Genomic DNA, 19,410 nt, shown 5'->3' on the forward strand with positions numbered 1-19,410 from the left:
TATTCTGACTGTTGTATGATGTATTTACGAAGACAAGAACCTTGACTATTTGACCACATTGTATATTATCTAATCATTTTCAAAGAGTACATTTGGAACACAGGAAGTGAACAAATGCATTGCAATCACAATTACAAATTAATGTATTGTATTACAAAGCAACGTATTGAAATTGATGTGGAACGGATTGGGGGTAAGATTAAATAATGTATGCATGTTCAAATAAAATTAAATCATTACCATTACCATATCCCAATTCCAATTCCCAATTCCCACCCATATTCCCTCCCATATTCCAACCCATATGCCCACCCATAATCCCTCCCAAAAGCACACCCTCACCTTCAACACCTGCTGGGTTTGGGCTCCATGGTCTGGCATGTTGCTGTTCAGATGGTCTATGCTCACTGAGATGTCTGCATCTCCCTGGCTCACATGAACATCCTGTGTGAGGAAATGAAATACTGATCACTGTCCAGAATGGAACAAGGAAGAAAAGTCAGCAGGAATTCCACATTAAATTCCCTTTAATGTGATGGATATGTTCTACTACCTCACTGTCAACTGACATTCATCATTCATGACATATAGGCTGTTTATCCATGTTCCAAAAATTCCTGCTTTTCCCGTAATTTTCCAAAGACAAATTCCCATACTACTTTCACATTTGTCGGTCCATTCCAGGCATTCAAAACACCAAAACATTCACACTTTGACATTCCAAAAATGATTGGTTTTCTGTGTAATCCCATGTTTTCCATGCCAAACATCCTCATTGAAATGAATGTCATCTTTCCACATTCAACACATTCCAGCAGCAAAACATTCACAATAACAATTTTACACATATTTACTAAACTTCACACTTTTCCCATAATTCCACATTTCCATACAGCATTTTAGTTCGTCTTCATCTCCTCAGCATTCACCTGCAATTTCTACACATACAGCCTTCTCTAGATGGAAATATACACTACTTCTTCTATTTGATGCCATTTTCAACTATTGTATATACTGTATAAATAAAATAACACTATAGATAATACTGTATGATAGTGTTGAAGTATTGAGGAGCGATTACTCCTTTTTGCTGCACCTGTTAAAATACACACACACACACACACACACACACACACACACCCACACACGCACACACACACACACACACACACACACACACATATAGAGCAGATGGTAAGAGGTATTTAGCCGTGTGTCCTTCTGGCCACAAAGGAGGTAAGGCGTCAACTTAAAGGCATATTTAAATCTCCTGGTGCTCGTTGACACGTTGAATGGAAGCCAGCCACCTTGGCCTGCTCTAACACAGGCACATGGTACACCACATTCCCATTATCTGCTCAATACTGTATAGCATACACATGGTGTGGTTGCAGGATGCATATATATATATATATATATATATATATATATATATATATATATATATATATATATATATATATATATATATATATATATATATAATGAATGCAAAACAGAGAGGTGAAGAATATAGACAAGGTTAGGGAGCACATGCCTGATGCATTGACAGGCAATGATCTGCAGCAGGACAGCAAAGTATGCTTGTAATGTTCTCTTCCCTGGAGATAACACGAACATTTCCTCTCCAGATGGACCAAAGATTCCGTTAAACAGCAAAGCACAACACGCCATCCAAATATTTCAGAACACCTTAACTTTGATATGCTCGAATGTACAATAAATATGATCATGACTGTACCTTCTTCCACTTGTCCAGCAAAGCCTCCATGATTGACCTGACTGCGTCCTATCACCCACCCACCTCAGTTCAATAGAACTCCATGTAATATACGTATTCAAGATATAAACAGCACTCCTCCTTGCTGTGTCTTTGTGTGGAAATGTCTCCTTTGTTTCCTTTGTCTCCAACAGCGTGAACACATACACACACTAACTCTCAGCAGGACGACCTGTTGCAGCTTGCTCCTCTTCTCACACTTACATTCCACACCAAAGAGGAAAAGACTGACGTGTGTGTGTGTGTGTGTGTGTGTATGAGAGAGAGAAAGAGAGAGAGAGAGAGAGAAATGAGAACAGGGAAGAAAGAAAGGGTAATAACTGATGTAAAGTAAAACTTAATAGAAATACTGTACATGTGAAATGTGCAATTATATTTGTATTAGATGTGCAACGATACCGAACATTCACAGTATTCGATACTTTAGTGTCACGGTTTGATATTTTTCGAACCAAAAGAAAATAAATGATCATGTCTTTTTTAACTTGAAAATGTATTGAAATGACCAACATTTGTTTTAACTAAAGAGTAGTTTTAAATGAAATGTACGTGGTGCAGCTCCACCTGCCTCATTTCCACAATTTAATTCAACATGGCAATAATGACACATAATTCATCAATGCTGTTGATAGTATTTCAATCAAACTACAGAGCTTTCATTATTTCCACACTTCATGTACACATTCATTGGCTATGAAATAGGGGTGCACGATAATTATCGAGCCTATATGATGGAATTATGACGTGATACTGATAAACCCAATAACATTAAAAATAGCTCAGATAACCAATAAAGTAAAAAAAAAAAAAAAACGCTCCCATGAGACGAGATTACCCGTACTGTGTGAGTGAGCAAATCAAGCACTCCTTCTTTCTCCTGCCTGTGACGTTAATGGCCTGTCGGAACTTCCCCTGTGGTCACTTGTAAACAAACATTCACTTTCCAAGGAAGACATTTTGCGTGCTCGTACCAAATGCTCCGCGATGAGGGGAAAAAAAATCCTTATCGAGGACAGAAAAAAACTTACCAGCCACCTGAAACGCCAGTACAGCAGCGTTTGAAAAGTGCAAAAGGTTTGCCAGAGACCTCCATGGCATCACACCAGCTGCTCGAAGCGTGTGCCCGAATATAGTGCACCTTGCTGGGCCACACCAGGTGGCTCCTCCCACTCTAAACTCTGGTTCTCCTGATAGTAGTGATGTGGTAGTAGTAATATCATGATATTTGATTTGGACAAATCAACAGATACAGTTGATTAAATCCTAATTTGTTCCAGTCCTTCTAACCTCCAAGTGTGCACAAACTACAGTTAAATCCAAATGTAAAAAAATTTGATAGAAAAAAGTCAGTTATCAGTTATCTGTATCATATCAATCTTAAGCAGAAAGTTATCGGTATCAATATTGGTTTGAAAAATTATATGTTGTGCGCCTCTACTATGAAACATTACAATTACAAAATAAACCAAAAGAATTATCCAAATGACAATACAGCCAAAGTCAAGGCAACACATAAAAAACTTAAGCCATAAGAACATTTTTTCAATTCATCATAAAACAATAGCAACAATAACAAGTCAGTGTAGAATTTTCAGAATGGAGTTCAGGGCGTGCACGGCGTTGTCAAACAATTAACTTTTTTGAAGGTTTTGCATGGAAGTAGCTGCTACAAATGTACTAAGGGGAAAAAAAAGCTGGCTTTTACTCTCTATGGAAGGACGGCAGTGGCAAGCACCTTCCAGCTCACACACGCACCACCCCTTCAGGATGAGGAGAGTACTGCAGTGCCTGACATTTCTAATTATTTTATTGTGTGACTAGTTGGGGTGTAATGAGTGAAATGAAAACGTGACAAGATTTCTTGTTTGGAGAAAAGCTGTCTCACAAGAACAGGGCAGCCAGAAGCCAATCAGACTGAACTATGGCATGGCTAGTATGAATGACAATACGGTAATATGGAAGTGGCGGTGTGCAAGGCATTATTGGAAGCGCACATTAAGTGCTTTATGCACACTTTAAACCCTGCAATCCAACCTACCTTGGTGTTCCCAACCTCATTGAGTGACGTGTGGATGTTTTTTCATCTGATATATAATATCCGAATATAATATAATACATGAAATATCATATAATCAACATCTACATTAATAATGGCAGCACCGTCTGCTCGGAGCAGGTGCCTGACTACAGTGCATCATGGCGGCCACAGCAGGTGGCTCCCGCTCTATAATCTGGTTCTCCTGACCTCCAGAGTGGCACCTGGGCTGCCCGAAGCGTGTGTGACATTAACACGTAATGTGTAACACACCTCATACGTACAGGAGACCATGTTGACAGTAATTTAGCAGCACGCTCGCCACATTAAGCAAGTAGGAGAGCGCATTAAAAGTGAAAGGCAGGGCGTGTTTCTTGCATCACGCATTTATTCCAAAAGTACCAAAAGTGTGGGTGTCCAAAGTTGTTGTTCAGAGGCCATCTTTGGAACGTGGCTCATAGCAGAAATAAAATAAGATAATAATAATAACAGACAGTCTGAAATGCCTTTGAGAAAATATATGTGACAAGTGCCAATTCCACCACTTTACAGAGTGAAAGTAACAGTGGCTTATTTGGTCTAAAAAAATGTTAACAATGATATCGTTTAGCGCCAATTTGTGGGACAATAAGCGTTTCGAAATCCCCCTGCATGGTTTTGTGACTCGGCAAAATAAAAACGTTTGTTTGTCCAGTCATATTTTTCATTGTACGTTTCTTAAAATTAATGTTAAAATTTTGTCTTGTCCTCGCAGACCCAATCTCGTGTATCGCCTCATTTTATTACATTTATTATCCAGTTCAATGTATTTTATGTTATCATTGTTCATTTGTGAATTTTTCGTCATCACGTGCCTCCCCTGCCTGCACGTCACGGTGGAGGAGGAAAGGACTAACAATGGATGCTATGGTGCTTGTTATGTTCCTGTTCAAGTGCTGAGTGAAATCATAACATATAATAGTGGGGCGGAGCTTACATGACTGGACCAGGTTATGGTAGTTATGGCATTGCAGCAATGTGATTGGATGCTTTGCTTTTTGAAGAGTTGAATCGTCCAGCAGAGACAAAGAGAAGATGTTTCTCTTTGAGTGGCGGTAAAGAAACTTGGCAGGTAAACACACCTGGCCCTCGCTGTGCGCCACATGGAAAAGCTGTTATGGCATCACAGCAGTGAAAGATGACTTTTATTCTTGAAGGTAGATAAGTTAAAGCTCCATCAGTCAACACTGCAGAAGGAAAAAGTTCTTGCAGCATAAAAAAAATCATTCCTGACAAACTGGAGGCCTTATTTAAAATCACATGACTCTGCAGTCTGCCGTCTCAAGCAGCAGTGTTTGTTTGTGCTGACACCAGAATGATACTTTGTCTTTTTAGAAAGCAGCCACAGAAATGTGGTAAATATGCACACACACACAAAAACATAGTGTTGCCATCCCACGCTTTCTCCAGCAACAAAACCACACTGGAAAATCTATGAATGTTCTTCATTTTGGAAACAAGCTAAAAGCAACTCATGTAGCTTTGCATAAATATACAGTATATATATATATATACATACTGTATATATTACAACTGTCAATTGATTAAAATGTTTCATTGTGATTAATCACATTTGTCCCTAGTTAACTCATTATTAATCGCAATTAATCACAGACAGAAAAAAGTATCGCTAATAATTAGGCAAGTAAATTTCTTTGTGGTAAACGATTAGATACGCATTAAAAAACGATATATTTTTAAAAACAGAACGATTTGATACGGCTCAATGGTTACAGTTGTTGATGTAGACATGAATCTTACATTATAAAATAAAGAAGCCAAATGTATAAAAGTGTCATTCTTGCAGTATTTTCAATGATCATTCATTCATTTGTAAAAGAGCACATGATGTCCCCAAGCATGCTGTAAGGCAGGAGTCCCCAACCACGGGGCGGTGGGAAAAATTCAGGCGCAATGATAAGAAACCGCATGATGGCCGAGTGGTTAGCATTTTGGCCACACAGTCAGGAGATCGGAAAGACCTTGGTTCGAATCTCCACTTGGGCATTTCTGTGTGGAGTTGCGTGGTTTTCCTCCGGGTACTCCGGTTTCCTCCCACATCCAAAAACATGCATGTTAGGTTAATTGGAGACTCTAAATTGTCCATAGATATAAATGTGAGTATAAAAGGTTGTTTGTCCCTGCGATTGGCTGGCGACCATTCCATAAGTCAGCTGGGATAGGCTCCAGCATACCCCCGTGACCCTCAGCGGCAAAGAAAATGGATGGATGGATGATAACAAACTTATGAATAACTAAGTTTTTGCATGTTTAATGCCAGCGGCGACTTTTCCCACTTTGTTTGACAGTCCTGGAATGCGCCATCTAACTTTCTCCCATGCTGCACAGAGACTACCATACTGTATTTCCCCCCTTTTTCTTTCACCTCATACTTGGTAGCAAATGCTGACACTATGTTGGAATGCTTACAGGTAAGATATGATGACCTTATTGAGTGCTAATGTGCATATTTGTTGGTGCACCTCTCTGAAAAACAAACTCCAGGCTCGTACTGGTGGATGGTGGCTCTGTGTTCATTCATTGTTGCTGTCATAGTTTTATACAATACATAATAAATAAGATCAATTAAACCGCTATAATGTACATATGTTTTACTGATACGTTGAAAGTCTTTCCCGGCGACGAGCTAGCGCGCTGCTAATGCTATTACCTTGGCTATGCCTGCTGGTACTTAGCAGCTCGTAACCCAAATTTTAGCTTACACTTCAAAGCAAAAAATCAGAGATGGCTCACATCTAAAAAACACTTGTTAGCTGGGACACTTGTATGCCAAGGTAGTACTCTATAAATGACAATAAATACTGTAGTGCTGCAGTAACTTCTGGCAGTTGTCATACTCCGTGACAACTCAACTCACAGCGCCAGTAGATACAAATAACTTTGGTCTTGTTGCGAGAGCCGTCTGCCAGGGCTTTGAAGCTACACTTACCATCCAAAATACTCTTTTCTTTCTCCATTTCTGCTCAACATTTTCTCCCGCGTGTGGCTTCACATCCACCACTGTGTTTCCTCAAACCGACCGAGGGTCAAACAGGACGTGCGCACATTAATCGAGCATCAAAAAAAAAAGAGTGCTGCTAAAGGAAATTTCCGTTAATGCATACGCGACAAGATTTCTCGTTCAGAAAAAACTGTCTCGCCTTAAGAAACAAATAAATGAATCACACATTAACATGAAGTGGATAATTCTCCATATATTGCCATCTGCATAGGTGCTTGTTTTCCTCGTCTCTTGCCTCCAAACAGGCAGGAAGAGAGTTCACTCTGTGAATTGGTTCAGCACCTAGACGCTTCAGAGAACAATGGAAAATAGAGTGAGACCTCTTGTCGGTCATAAAATTATATTGTCTCTGCGGGGGGAGGCGGGGCAGGAGCAATGCAAGGTAACGTAATAGAAGTTAGGAGGGAAAAAGATGCTTGCAAATCCGTCCTCAAACATATCCAGCTGTTTAAAATGCTGCTCTGTAACACAGTTGAAAAGCCAGCATTTCAAGAAATGCTGCAAACGCTTGACAGACACGCCTGTGAGAAAATACACAAGAAAGATGACAAAGAAAGATAAAGAAAATATTGCATTATTATGATATATTAGGCGACCTGTCCAGGGTGTACCCCGCCTCTCTCTTAGGGGTGTCAAGAGACACTCAGTTCACGAGACGAGACAATGCACGAGATTTTAACATTATTAAAAAAAAAAAGTACAATGAAAAAATACAAAAAAAGACGATATATTGCAATGTCCTAATTTAATTTCTACTACGTTACCTTATATTGCTTCTCATGAGGCTACACTCTTCTGCACTCTGTGTGGATGCTACTGGCCCTGCCTTCACTCACCGAGACAAAAAGACTGTATGACTGACAAAGGGCTCACTCCATTCATGCCATTGTTCTATGGAACAAACGCGCCAAGGTGCTGAAACCAATGTACAGAGTGAATCCTCTTCCTGCCTGTTTGGAGGCAAGAGACGAGGAAAACAGATACGAAGGCACATAGCAATGTATGGAGGCCGGCAAAATTATCCAGTTAATTTTCATTTAGGGCCACACGGTGGCTGAGTGGTTAGCATGTTGGCCACACGGTCCGGCGATTGGGAAGACCTGGATTTGAATCTCCGCTTGGGCATCTCTGTGTGGAGTTTGCATGTTCTCCCCGTGCGTGCGTGGGTTTTCTCTGGATACTCCGCTTTCCTCCCACATTCCAAAAACATGCATGTTAGGTTAATTGGAGACTCTAAATTGTCCATAGGTATGAATGTGAGTGTGAATGATTGTTTGTCTATATGTGCCCTGCAATTGGCCGGCGACCATTCCAGGGTGTACCCCGCCTCTCGCCCGAAGTCAGCTGGGATAGGCTCCAGCATACCCCCGTGACCCTAATGAGGATAATCAGCATAGAAAATGGATGGATGGATATTTATTTAAGTTTTTATTCACCTTCTAAGAGATGCTTCTGAGTCAAGGAACTCCTGCTCTTCTGGAGATGTTTTCATATTTGTTTGGTTAAACAAACGTGCTTTAGGCAGTTAAACGATGTTAAGTGTTTGTATTATTCAGCATTTTTACGCCGATTTTTACACTTTTACTGCAAATGAATATCAGCTCCAAATATCGGTTAACTCGTCATAATCGGTATCGGTCCTGAAAAAAACATATCCGTCAATTCAATAATAACTTATATGATTTCTTATGGAAAAAATGGATTTGGTTAGGTTAGGTTTTGGTTACAGTTGGACCTTCTGGAACAGATTCATGTTGCTAACCAAGGTTCTACCGTATTGTATAAGATTGCATATGCGGCAGGCCAAGCGTCTCAGATATGTTATTTCTAAGAATGTCTGGCATCAAATCTACGGATTGCTATAAAAAATGAGATATATGATCATTTTTCACTAGTATTGACTACTAATGAGAAACAGGTACCGCAGCACACACTTCCCAGCTACTGCAAAGCAGCTGCACATAGTGCCAAACAGGAAACAAAAAAACAAAATAAGAGCACAAAACAGAAAAGGAGGTGAAAACTAAGGAAAAGTTTAAGTAAAGTCCAAGCTGTTACGCAGAACATGACATAAAGCAAAGAGAGAATAACGGAGTGCACGAAGTTTAATATTTCTAATATGGTGGAAATATCTAATATCACACCTCAGCAAGATTCAAATGCAGCCTTTTGGCACTTTTTCTATCACTTGGAATGCATATTGCAATTGCTTAATCCCTTGTTTATGGCGGTTAATTGGTTCCAGGCCCGACAGTGATAAGTGTATTTCTGCAAAGTTGGATTCCTTATTTATAAATGGAATAGTTATAGAGTTAGAGCATAGAAAACCTGTTTACCAGCTTCTAAATACACTTTTCAACATAATTACAGCCTTCTAAACATTAAATAAGACCCTGTCACCTTTACACTCCTATTCCCCAATATAGTAGACAAAATAATAGAAAATAAGACATAATATGGACTCACATGTTGTAGCACTGGAAGCGTTCCTTGTTGTTTCTTTTTTTACTTCCGGTACGTCCTGCGGTGGCCATTGTCTCATCAATGTAAGTGTATCAGTGACACCTACTGACCAGTGGAGAATACTACATACAGTATCATAATGTCTTTCAGTGCATTTTGTGAATGTCTTATGTTTATTCGTATGTTACTTAATGTAGCCCAGGTTTATGCTTGAAAATGTAGTTTGGGACAAAAATATGACAGTGTATAATCTTGTTTATATGGACATACTACTACATGCACATACTACTACAGTATATGGACAGACCACTATATGGACATACTACTCCAGTACATGGACGGACTACTACATGGACATACTACTACAATATATGGACATACTGCTACATGAATATATTACTACAGTACATGGACATATTACTACATGCATATGCTACTACACTACAGATGGATATTGTCGTGCATGGACAAACTACTACAATAGATGGATATAGTACTGCATGGACATACTACTACAATTGATGGATATAGTAGTAGATGGGCATACTACTACAGTACATGGACGTAGCAGTACATAGACATACTACCATAATAGTAGGATGTAGTAGTACACAGACATACTACTAAGGTACATGGGCATACTACTACAGTAGATGGATATTGTAGTACATGGATATACTACTACCATATATGGAAACATTCGGACATGGCTATACTACTACAGTAGATGGATGTAGCGGTACATGGACATACCACTACTGTACAGTAGATGGATATAGTAGTACACGGACGTACTACTAAAGTACATGGACGTACTACTACAGTAGAGGTATAAACTACTGCAGTAGATGGCTATAGTTGTAAGTGGACATAGTACTACAATAGATGGATATAGTAGTAGGTGGACATACTACTATAGTAGATGGCTATAGTAGTACATGGACATACTACTACAGTAGATGGATATAGTAGTACATGGACATAGTACTACAGTAGATGGATATAGTGGCAGATGGACATAGTACAACAGGAGATGGACATAGTGGTGTGTGTGCTGTGACGTTGAGTGTAAAGAATATGGGAGGACATTGAGCAGCCAGTGGAAACATCCATTTATTTTCTATGCCGCTTATCCTAATTAAGGTCGCGGGTATCCCAGCTGACTTCGGGCGAGAGGTGGGGTTCAACCTGGACGGGCCAGCCAGCTCGCCATATAGACAAACAATCACTCACATTCGTACCTATGGACAATTTCGAGTCGCCATTAACCTAACATGCATGCTTTTGGAAACCGGACTACCCGGAGAACATGCAAACTACACACAGAGATGCCCAACGGAGATTCGAACCCAGATCTTACCGATCTCTTACCGATCCAACATGCTCACCGCTAGGCCACCGTGTGGCCCCTGTGGAAACAATTAGTCAATAATACGTCTTTAGGGAGGCGTGAGTGGAAAAGTATGAGAGATGGACACGCCCTGACCCAATCCTGACCCAATCAGAAATTTCACTTTGCTCTCAAAGTACGCTTGTTTGACCGCACGCAGTAAGTCATCATTTAGCTTTCAATCCAAGTCCTCATGTTCTCTGTACACTGCATCAACCTCACAGCTAGCCTTTACCACCCACCAATCACCTTCTACTATGACGTGTATATTAGGGGTGGGAATCTGTGGCCACCTCAAGATTCGAACTATTCGAATTCAAACTAAGATCCTGAGCATAGGATCTCAGGAGAAGACTTTGGCTTCTCTAAACAATATGCTTTCAAAAGATTGATACATTTGCATCACAAAAATGCCTTCTCAAAAAAGTCAGACGTCACAAAACGCTTGGCGTTATATCTGTTTCCCGCCGTATCCCTGCGCGAAGGCATTTTTGTGAAGCAAATGTTTTAATCTTTTGAACGCATATTGTTTTTAGAAGCCAAACTTTTTACTTAATTGTCCCCAGCAACTAAGCGGAACTACGTTCTTCATCACAGAAATCTGACCAGAACTGGACTTAGGAGACCAAGTGGGGGGTAAGTCGATGTTATTGGACTAAATGCTGATGGGGATGTCATACATTTTCATGTCAAAAAATCGGAACTATCCCATATTGTCTGGCTCTTGTCCAGTTCATTTTTACCTTCAACTATGTGAAAGCCAAAGTGCTTCCAGACGGTCGCTCATCTAAGCAGTTCTATCATCAAATACACTGAAGTACAAATTATTTTTGTTGTGTGACATTAAGGAAGTGTTCTAAGAACCAAAGGGGAACGCAGACCCAGCTCAGGTTGACAGCGAGTGGGTCTGTTTTAGGAAGAGAATGAACTCATGTAACAAAACATTTCTTATCAGCAGCGAGAGAGCTGCTACAGTCTGGGAAGGCTACTTTCTCTGCCAGGAACATAAAGTTTCGCTTTAGTGGCTCAAACAACAAGAAGAATCATGAAGGTCAGCCAAGTGGATGAGTCAGGCCTGAAGGTCTTTCAAAGACATCGCTAGTTTCTGCACTCATTGGCCACATGGTGGCAGTGTTTACTTACCCTTCCCCCTTGCCCTCAGCAACCAAATGTTCTGGAATTCTTGGATTGGCACCGTCATTGACTGGTAAGAGTGGTTTGGATGGATGGATGGTTTAATAATAATAATAATAATAATAATTCCATAGTTCCATAATAAAACATTCCTAATGCTTGCTTTGTGCTCACAAATGTTGAATATATGTTAGTTGGAGACAAGCTGCAAACCTGCTTCTGGACAAACTCAGCATCAACTGGTGTGTTTATACTCCATCAATCAACTAATGTTTTAATGCAGGCCATGTTTAAGTGTGTCTATACAATACACGGTGGGCCAATCAAAAAACTAATTGTGTGCCACAAATGGCCCCCAGGCTGCACTTTGGACACCACTGCCATGAAGACACGATGAAAGATTTGAGAGGTGGATGAGTTGCTATATTGTGCTGTGAAATAATAGTAATACTGTAAATATGCATCAGTAGCTATAGAAATATGATGTGTCAACTCTTAACACAACAAACACTCACGTGGCAGACTTTTCTACATAACATCCACCAAGGATGTCTTCCCTTTGTTCTCTCCTGTCCTCATACTCACTTCTTCTTCACATACACACACACACGCACGCACACGCACACACGTAGTCTGATGCTGTCAAAACACACAGTGTGTTAACGCCATGTGGATAACACACTGCTGTGTCTAGCTGCTGCTGCTCTCTTGGCTTACACACACACACACACACACATGCACACACATACACACAAAATACACACATTGCCTCACCTCCCAGCTTTCCAGCCCAGTCGGGCCGGCCCCAAAGTGAACACAAGGCCTTGATTCTTCTGGATAAAGAAGTCTTGTGTTCATAAAATGTCAAGTATGAGCTAAGTGCCAAAGTTGTCAGAATAGGACACCACCCAGTAATAGTATACATACATAGTAGTACAGCTAGTAGTATAGGATAGTGTAGGAGTGTAAGAGCAATCACTGACTGACAGTAGCTGTTATTTTTGTTTCTAGTCAGCTCAGCGTGACTAAAGCTGCTTCAACAATGTGCCATCTGCTGACCTAACTACTCTTTGACTGCTCACTACGTGTACGCAATTTTGTGAACACAAAGTTACAGTAAGCTATGAATCATTCACGTAGATACATGCTTAACATCCCTCACTGGCCGATTGGCTGGTATTCCACTTTAAAGGAAATCTGCACTTTTATTGGAATTTTGCCCATCATCCACAGTTCTTTTGTGAGACATGGACACACATCTTTCTCTTTTCTGTGTGTTCTAAAGAAAGAAAAACAATTAGCATGAGGGAGCTAACAATGCACATAATAGGACATACAGTAGCTATTTCGAGTATAAAGGCCCCTAAAAAAAGGCCAACAGGGTATTATGGTTTTATACACAAGCTGTGAGCATGCAGTAACAGGTACATTCATGATAACAAGTAATACTTACAGTGTGTTGCCATATTTTGATGATTTTAAACATTACCGGAACTTGTTTCCTGGGTGCATTGATTTCACAGAGCCTATAGATAGGAACTAACGCTACTTCCGTCAACAACAACAGCATAGAAAGCGGGTGTCTGTTTGCAACTAATCATGGCAGACTTTGTGAGAGCCACCGCCGCCGTCTACCTTTGAACAAAGGAAGATCCAGAACCTTATCTTTTTGAGCCCGAATATATGGAGGGTGGGCGATGAGCTGCAGGTTTTAGAAGCTGAGCGGACAAGAAGAGAGAGTGAAGTGTTGGAAGTGACGGGGTGCCGAGTGAGTCAGGACCAGCATGACTTGGTGGTGTAAATCTGGAGCTGGACAAGCCATGCCAATAGAAATTGAGTGTTTCTGCTGCACTGAGTGGCTTACAGTGTTACCATGGATGGAAAGACTTGTGTGTGTATGGTGAAGAGGACATTTTCTCCAAGAGATTGCATCACAACGAAGGAAGAATTGTTAGCGCTAACAAATCCTGCAGTGGTGGAAACATTTCTCCACCTAACCATAATTAACTGGAAAAGACGCCCCAGGCCTGCTGGACCCGACGGACATCTGTCCATGGAGTAAGTCACCATGATACTGATTGTGATACATGGAGCACATAGTGATTGATACACAGTCTATTTAGCCATGTATAAACAAAACATGGAATGTGGGCTAATACTTTACACATCCTCTGGTTGTATATTCCTAGTTGTTCATATGCTTGTTCTTGTTTCCCAGTCAGTACAGATTGGGGTCCTATCACATTGTTTGGGAGTGGGCTGTAAATAGAACATTGTTGGCATTTTTGGAGGGGTTTTATAGTTGAAATAGGTGTGTCCCGTTACATGTATGCTTTATTTTTCTCTCTTTAGAACGCACAAAAAAGGGAACGACGTGTGTACATTTTCCACATAAGGATTGTGGATGATGGGCAAAATTCCCCAAAAAGTGCAGTTTTCCTTTAACTCATTTTTTTGACTAAAACACCTAAAAAAATGTCAGAATAAAATGAATATAAATACTGTATAATATAATATAAAAATTTGGACTGGAAAACACAGTGGAGTCATAGCTTGAGTGCTTACTTAATCCCATTTCAAATTTGACGCTGATACTACAAAAACGGAGTATTTGACACAGGCTTTCTAAAGGTAGGATCATACGTTCCAAAAGGTGTTCCGTTTAGTCACACTTGGTCCAAAACTCTCTGTTTTGGCTTTCAACACAGTGATTGGATTATCATTGAAAACTTTAAAGATGCATTGTTGACGCACCGTCCATGTTTTCCGTTGCTCCGTTACACAGGAGTTCCTTGCTTTTATGACAAAAGTCCACCCATCAAGCAGCCTATCAGTGTTTTTACAATTTCATTGGCTATTCAATGTGTCGGTCATCATTAAGATTGGATGTAACCGGTCCGAGTTACGTACGTTAGAAGAGGCGATGGTACTTTTTTACGCACAGAAGGTGATTGGTTATTGTACCACATCAGACGCAGTTGGGTTGAGTCAGGTGTCAGTCAAATGCATCCATGCCAACTGAATTTATGATCAATAAAATGTGTAAATTATGCACAGGTGATGAAAACTTGCGTTGAGGAGCTGAGCACAGTACATGGCAGGGGTCTTTGTCTCGGTCTCTGTCTAAGGTCACAAACCCCTCCTGCCTTAAGTCCTCCACCATGGTGCATCTACCTGAAAAAGTCACTTGAGGGATTCATTCATCCCTCCCACCGTGGATGCACACCACCACAGAAAAGTGTAAACAACCATACAACCACCCTGGGAACCATAGTTGAGAGGATGTCACACCTCCATTTCTTCTTTTGACCTGGGTTGTGAACACAGCAGAGCTGGTGAAGAAGAGATTTTACTTCCTGAGAGTCCTCAGGAGAAAAATAACATCGCTCATGGCGTTCCAGCCAACACATTCTTTTCCAGCACAGCAAAACACTCCAACGGATCATAAAGACTTACCAGGAGCTGCCTCAGGAAAGCCAAAAACATCTTCAAAGACTCCTTGCACCTTGCTCACAACCTCTTCCAAGGCAGCAGATCCAGAAGTAAGCACCTTTTACTCCACTACCAGGACATTCAATGCTAGTTAACCCTAACAATAGACTGGATTTGTAGAAGACACCTTCAAGACACCCAAAAGCTCTTCACACTGAAAACACCATTCGTTCACAGCATATATAGAGTATAGTATACATACACAGTATACTGTATACACTCCAAAACTTGTGACATCTGTGGCATTGTGCTGTGGCACTCTTAGGGTGAACCCTATCCCTGGGAAAGACTCCATCTCACCTGCGTGATAGAAAAGGTATAAATAGATGAAAATTGCTACTTAAACATTTTGATGGCATTGAGGCTTAAGAGACGGGAAGTGTAGAAGGTGGACGTCGGCAGTCAGGGCGGCGTGAGGTGACCTCCATAAATAGACACTTTGATGCAAAGTCTACATGGCACTCTTGGAAGAACATTCCACACCGCTGTCTAGAATGTGGACACGACCAACCTCATGATGCTTTTCTACTCACAACCTGACTGAAGTATCATGTAGTGGTATCATGTAGTAGTACCATGTTGTGATATCATGTAGTAGTACCATGTAGTATCATCTAGTGGTATCATGTAGTACTATCATGTAATGGTATTATGTAGTAGTACCATGTAGTGATATCATTTAGTGGTATCATGTAATGGTATCATGTAGTAGTATTATTTAGTAGTATTATATAGTATCATGTAGTGTATCATGTAGTACTATCATGTAGTATCATGTAGTAGTCTCATGTAGTGGTATCATGGGGTAGTATCATGTAGTGGGGTCATGTAGTAGTATTATGTAGTGGTACTGTATCTTTAGTGGTATCATGTAGTGGTATCGTGTAGTAATGTCATGTAATGGTATCAGGTAGTATTATCATGTAGTGGTATCATGTAGTACTATCATGTAGTGTCATGTAGTAGTCTCATGTAGTGGTATCATGGGGTAGTATCATGGAGTAGTATCATGTTGTAATATCATGTAGTAGGATCATGTAGTAGTATCATGTAGTAGTATCAAATTGTAGTATCATGGCCTTTGACAGTAGTCAACTGTCACACAAAAATACATTGACTCCAAATGAAGAATTACTGTACATTTTTAAATATTGAAAGCAGCAAAAGCACAAGAAAAAAAGTAACAGAAAACCGTAAGATTCCACCCGCATGTAGAGAACTGTTCAGTTCTTTGCTCCATTATTCATGTCTTTAACACGTATTCATTCAATTAAAAAGTACAAATATGCATACACCATCTCCAAACGTACTCTTCTTGATTTTCACACACAACATGCAAAGTGTTTTGTGGAAAAACGTCACAAGCTTGAAACTGTACGGAAAGAAGCCGATGAAAGAATTCACTAAATAGATAATAAATAATAATATATAATAATATAAATAATATATAATGAATGTGATTATGTCATGGAAGTCAGCAGATACTATGCATTTCTCTGCTTTTTTACTTCACCAGCTTGCTCAGGGAAAATTTGGAATTTAGGAAATAGTGGGAATTTTTTGAATGTGAAATAATAAATCATGGACGTCCTGGATGAGCTGAACATTTTGATGTAGTCAAATGGTATTTAAGTTAAATGCAGTACGCAAAGTATGCTATTTAATATCAGGATAATGTCAAAATAGTTAACATGCTAATAGTTAACCTACTAGCTCCTAGTAGGATAGCACTAAGCGCCAAAAATGCTACAGCAGTTGACATCTTAGCATATATAGGTTATACTACCTCATGTTAGCAGTTAGCATGCTGCAACCAAGCACAAATTGTGCTACATGTGAGAATGTGAGGTTAGAAACGTCAAAAGTTGTAAGAATTGCCAAAGATGGGAAAAGAAAGAGGAAGAGAAGGTGGTGATAATAGCGCCATCTTCTACAGATACAGTACAACACTGCCAAAAGATAAGTTAACATACGTGTTTATTTTCCTCATATTTCCTCAAATGATGTCGCCATGGCAACCGAATGATCTCACAACAGGCACAATAATCCCTCATAAACATCCACCATTAAAATACATACTAAAAACACGGGCTACTGCTGCGCCCGTAACCCCACGACAAGCTAAAACTCAACTCTGAAAACCCCAACGTCACTACCTGTCCGTCCCGCCACTCAATTCCCCTTGGAAAGACATAGCAACACACACGGGCATGAGTCTTATTTTCTCTTATTATATTTACTATATTGGGTAACGGGAGTATAAAGGTGACTATAGGGGTGTTATTTCATTTCTAGAGAGCTCTCATAATGTTAAGCGCATTTAGAAGGCGGTAAACAGGTTTTCTATGAATAACTACCAAAATGTTCTCTTTATAAGGAAGGAATCCTACGTCAGACAAATAAAACAAAAATATGGGCCAGCACTGCCAACAGGGGCCCCTAATTATTTCTTTTTCAGGGAGGTTGAGAGAGAATTGAGGAATAATTATGGGAATGATGAATATGATGATCATAATCATTGTGATCATAATTATTCCATTTGTTTTTGTAGACACTCAACTACTTCTGTCATTTGTCAAGCCATTCAAAGCACTGTGATATGAAAACATCCCAAAAAGTCGTACTTTTCTCGTAATTCCACATTTTCCAGACTGTGGATTTGTATTTGGAATGAAAACTTTGTGGTTTCATGTGCTTATCATAAAGATATTGTATCATATATACATTATACTTGATTCCAAACAATGTGAAGAGAAGGTCCTACCTGGAAGTGCACCTTCTTCAGCATCATCACTTCATCCAAGCCAACAAAAGCACAAGTTTGCGTCAAGAAGTCCAAATGGTGTCGGCTTGGAATTGCAGTCCAGACATGTGCTCTGACTCAGCAACCTTCCTCCTCCTCCTCCTGTGAGAACTTTCCAAGCTCATCATCCTGCTCACTCACTTGGAAAACAGGCACGCCTTCTTTTTATGAGGGACCCTCCCTTACAACAACACCCTGCAGTCCGACTCCTCCCCCACCACACACACACACACACACACACACACACACACACACGGCATTCCCTGCACTTCCCCATGTGTTAGTCTGCAGCGTCTTAACGGACGTTGGTGGTGTCGTGCGTCCAATCCCTGACGTAAAGTAGAAGGGTGTGATGGTACTTTCCCCTCACACTGCAATACTGCAACCACTACGTCTTTAAAAAAAAAAGCAAATTTCTGTTCCAAATGGTGTTTTTTTGTCCTCACTTAAGACTTTTTAAAAAATTTGTTTATACATTTCAACAGTCAGTCTGCATTTTTGCTTGACAACATTTCAAATGGCGGGGTTTTAGTCTGCTAAAAGCAAACAAGTTAAATGACGCCCCTACTGGTGGGAAATCATTTTGCATTTTCCATGACTAAGATTCCACTTCAGGTGCTCGATTGGGCATCTCCCAACCCGATGGTTTCATCAATCACTCTCCATTTTTACATTCCAACATTTAAAATTCAGAACATGTAGGCCATCTATCAGGACTTTCATAAAAAAATTCCCTCATTTTGTATAATACAATGTTTTCTGTGACATTTTTCCCATTGAAAATAAATGGACAATTTCAATATCGCCCCCTATTGGTGGAAATTCATTTTACGTTTAACATTACATGTAATATTCTGCCTTTTCAGTACTCTTCATGTCGTAGAGTGGTCGTCTCCCAACCCCATGGTTGCTGGTTCGATCCTCGGTGAATAGATTTCAACACATTTCTAGGATTCTACATTTCTGTTCAGCTTCAGCATTGACACACAATTTCTCATCTAGTAAATTTATTTTGCATTTTACATACCTAAAGTTAGTTTAGCAGATATTAGTTATTTCATATTTTCGTAACTTTGCTGATGGTCTTATAGTCCATTCCAGTCTTGCGCGGGTCTACAACCTTGCTAATGGCCTTCTAGTCCGCTCCAACTTTGTGCGGGTCTACAACCTTGCTGACGGTCTTCTCGTGTATTCCAGTCTTGCGCGGGTCTACAACCTTGCAAATGGTCCTCTAGTCCGCTCCAACCTTGTG

At 40.1% G+C, this 19,410-nt stretch overlaps 1 protein-coding gene across 12 annotated transcripts in view; it reads right to left on the reverse strand.

Annotated features, from left to right (window-relative positions):
* The window catches only part of phldb1b (pleckstrin homology-like domain, family B, member 1b), a 116,054-nt gene extending 97,789 nt beyond the window's left edge, over positions 1-18,265 (reverse strand). For 9 of the 12 annotated variants that reach the window (XM_054794388.1, XM_054794384.1, XM_054794378.1 and 6 more), the window contains exons 1-2: positions 1,742-1,988; positions 343-444 (exon numbers count right to left, since the gene is read on the reverse strand). In XM_054794388.1, coding sequence (XP_054650363.1) covers positions 343-444; positions 1,742-1,771 — 132 coding nt within the window. In that variant the 5' untranslated portion in view covers positions 1,772-1,988. Of the gene's footprint in view, positions 1-342; positions 445-1,537; positions 1,689-1,741; positions 1,989-9,342; positions 9,371-18,119 lie in introns of those variants that run through there. The other 3 variants (XM_054794375.1, XM_054794379.1, XM_054794376.1) reach the window with 3 other exon arrangements.
* Between the last annotated feature and the right edge of the window lie 1,145 nt (positions 18,266-19,410).

The sequence above is a fragment of the Dunckerocampus dactyliophorus genome, chromosome 12 (assembly GCF_027744805.1).
Source record: "Dunckerocampus dactyliophorus isolate RoL2022-P2 chromosome 12, RoL_Ddac_1.1, whole genome shotgun sequence".
NCBI classification, from domain to species: domain Eukaryota; kingdom Metazoa; phylum Chordata; class Actinopteri; order Syngnathiformes; family Syngnathidae; genus Dunckerocampus; species Dunckerocampus dactyliophorus.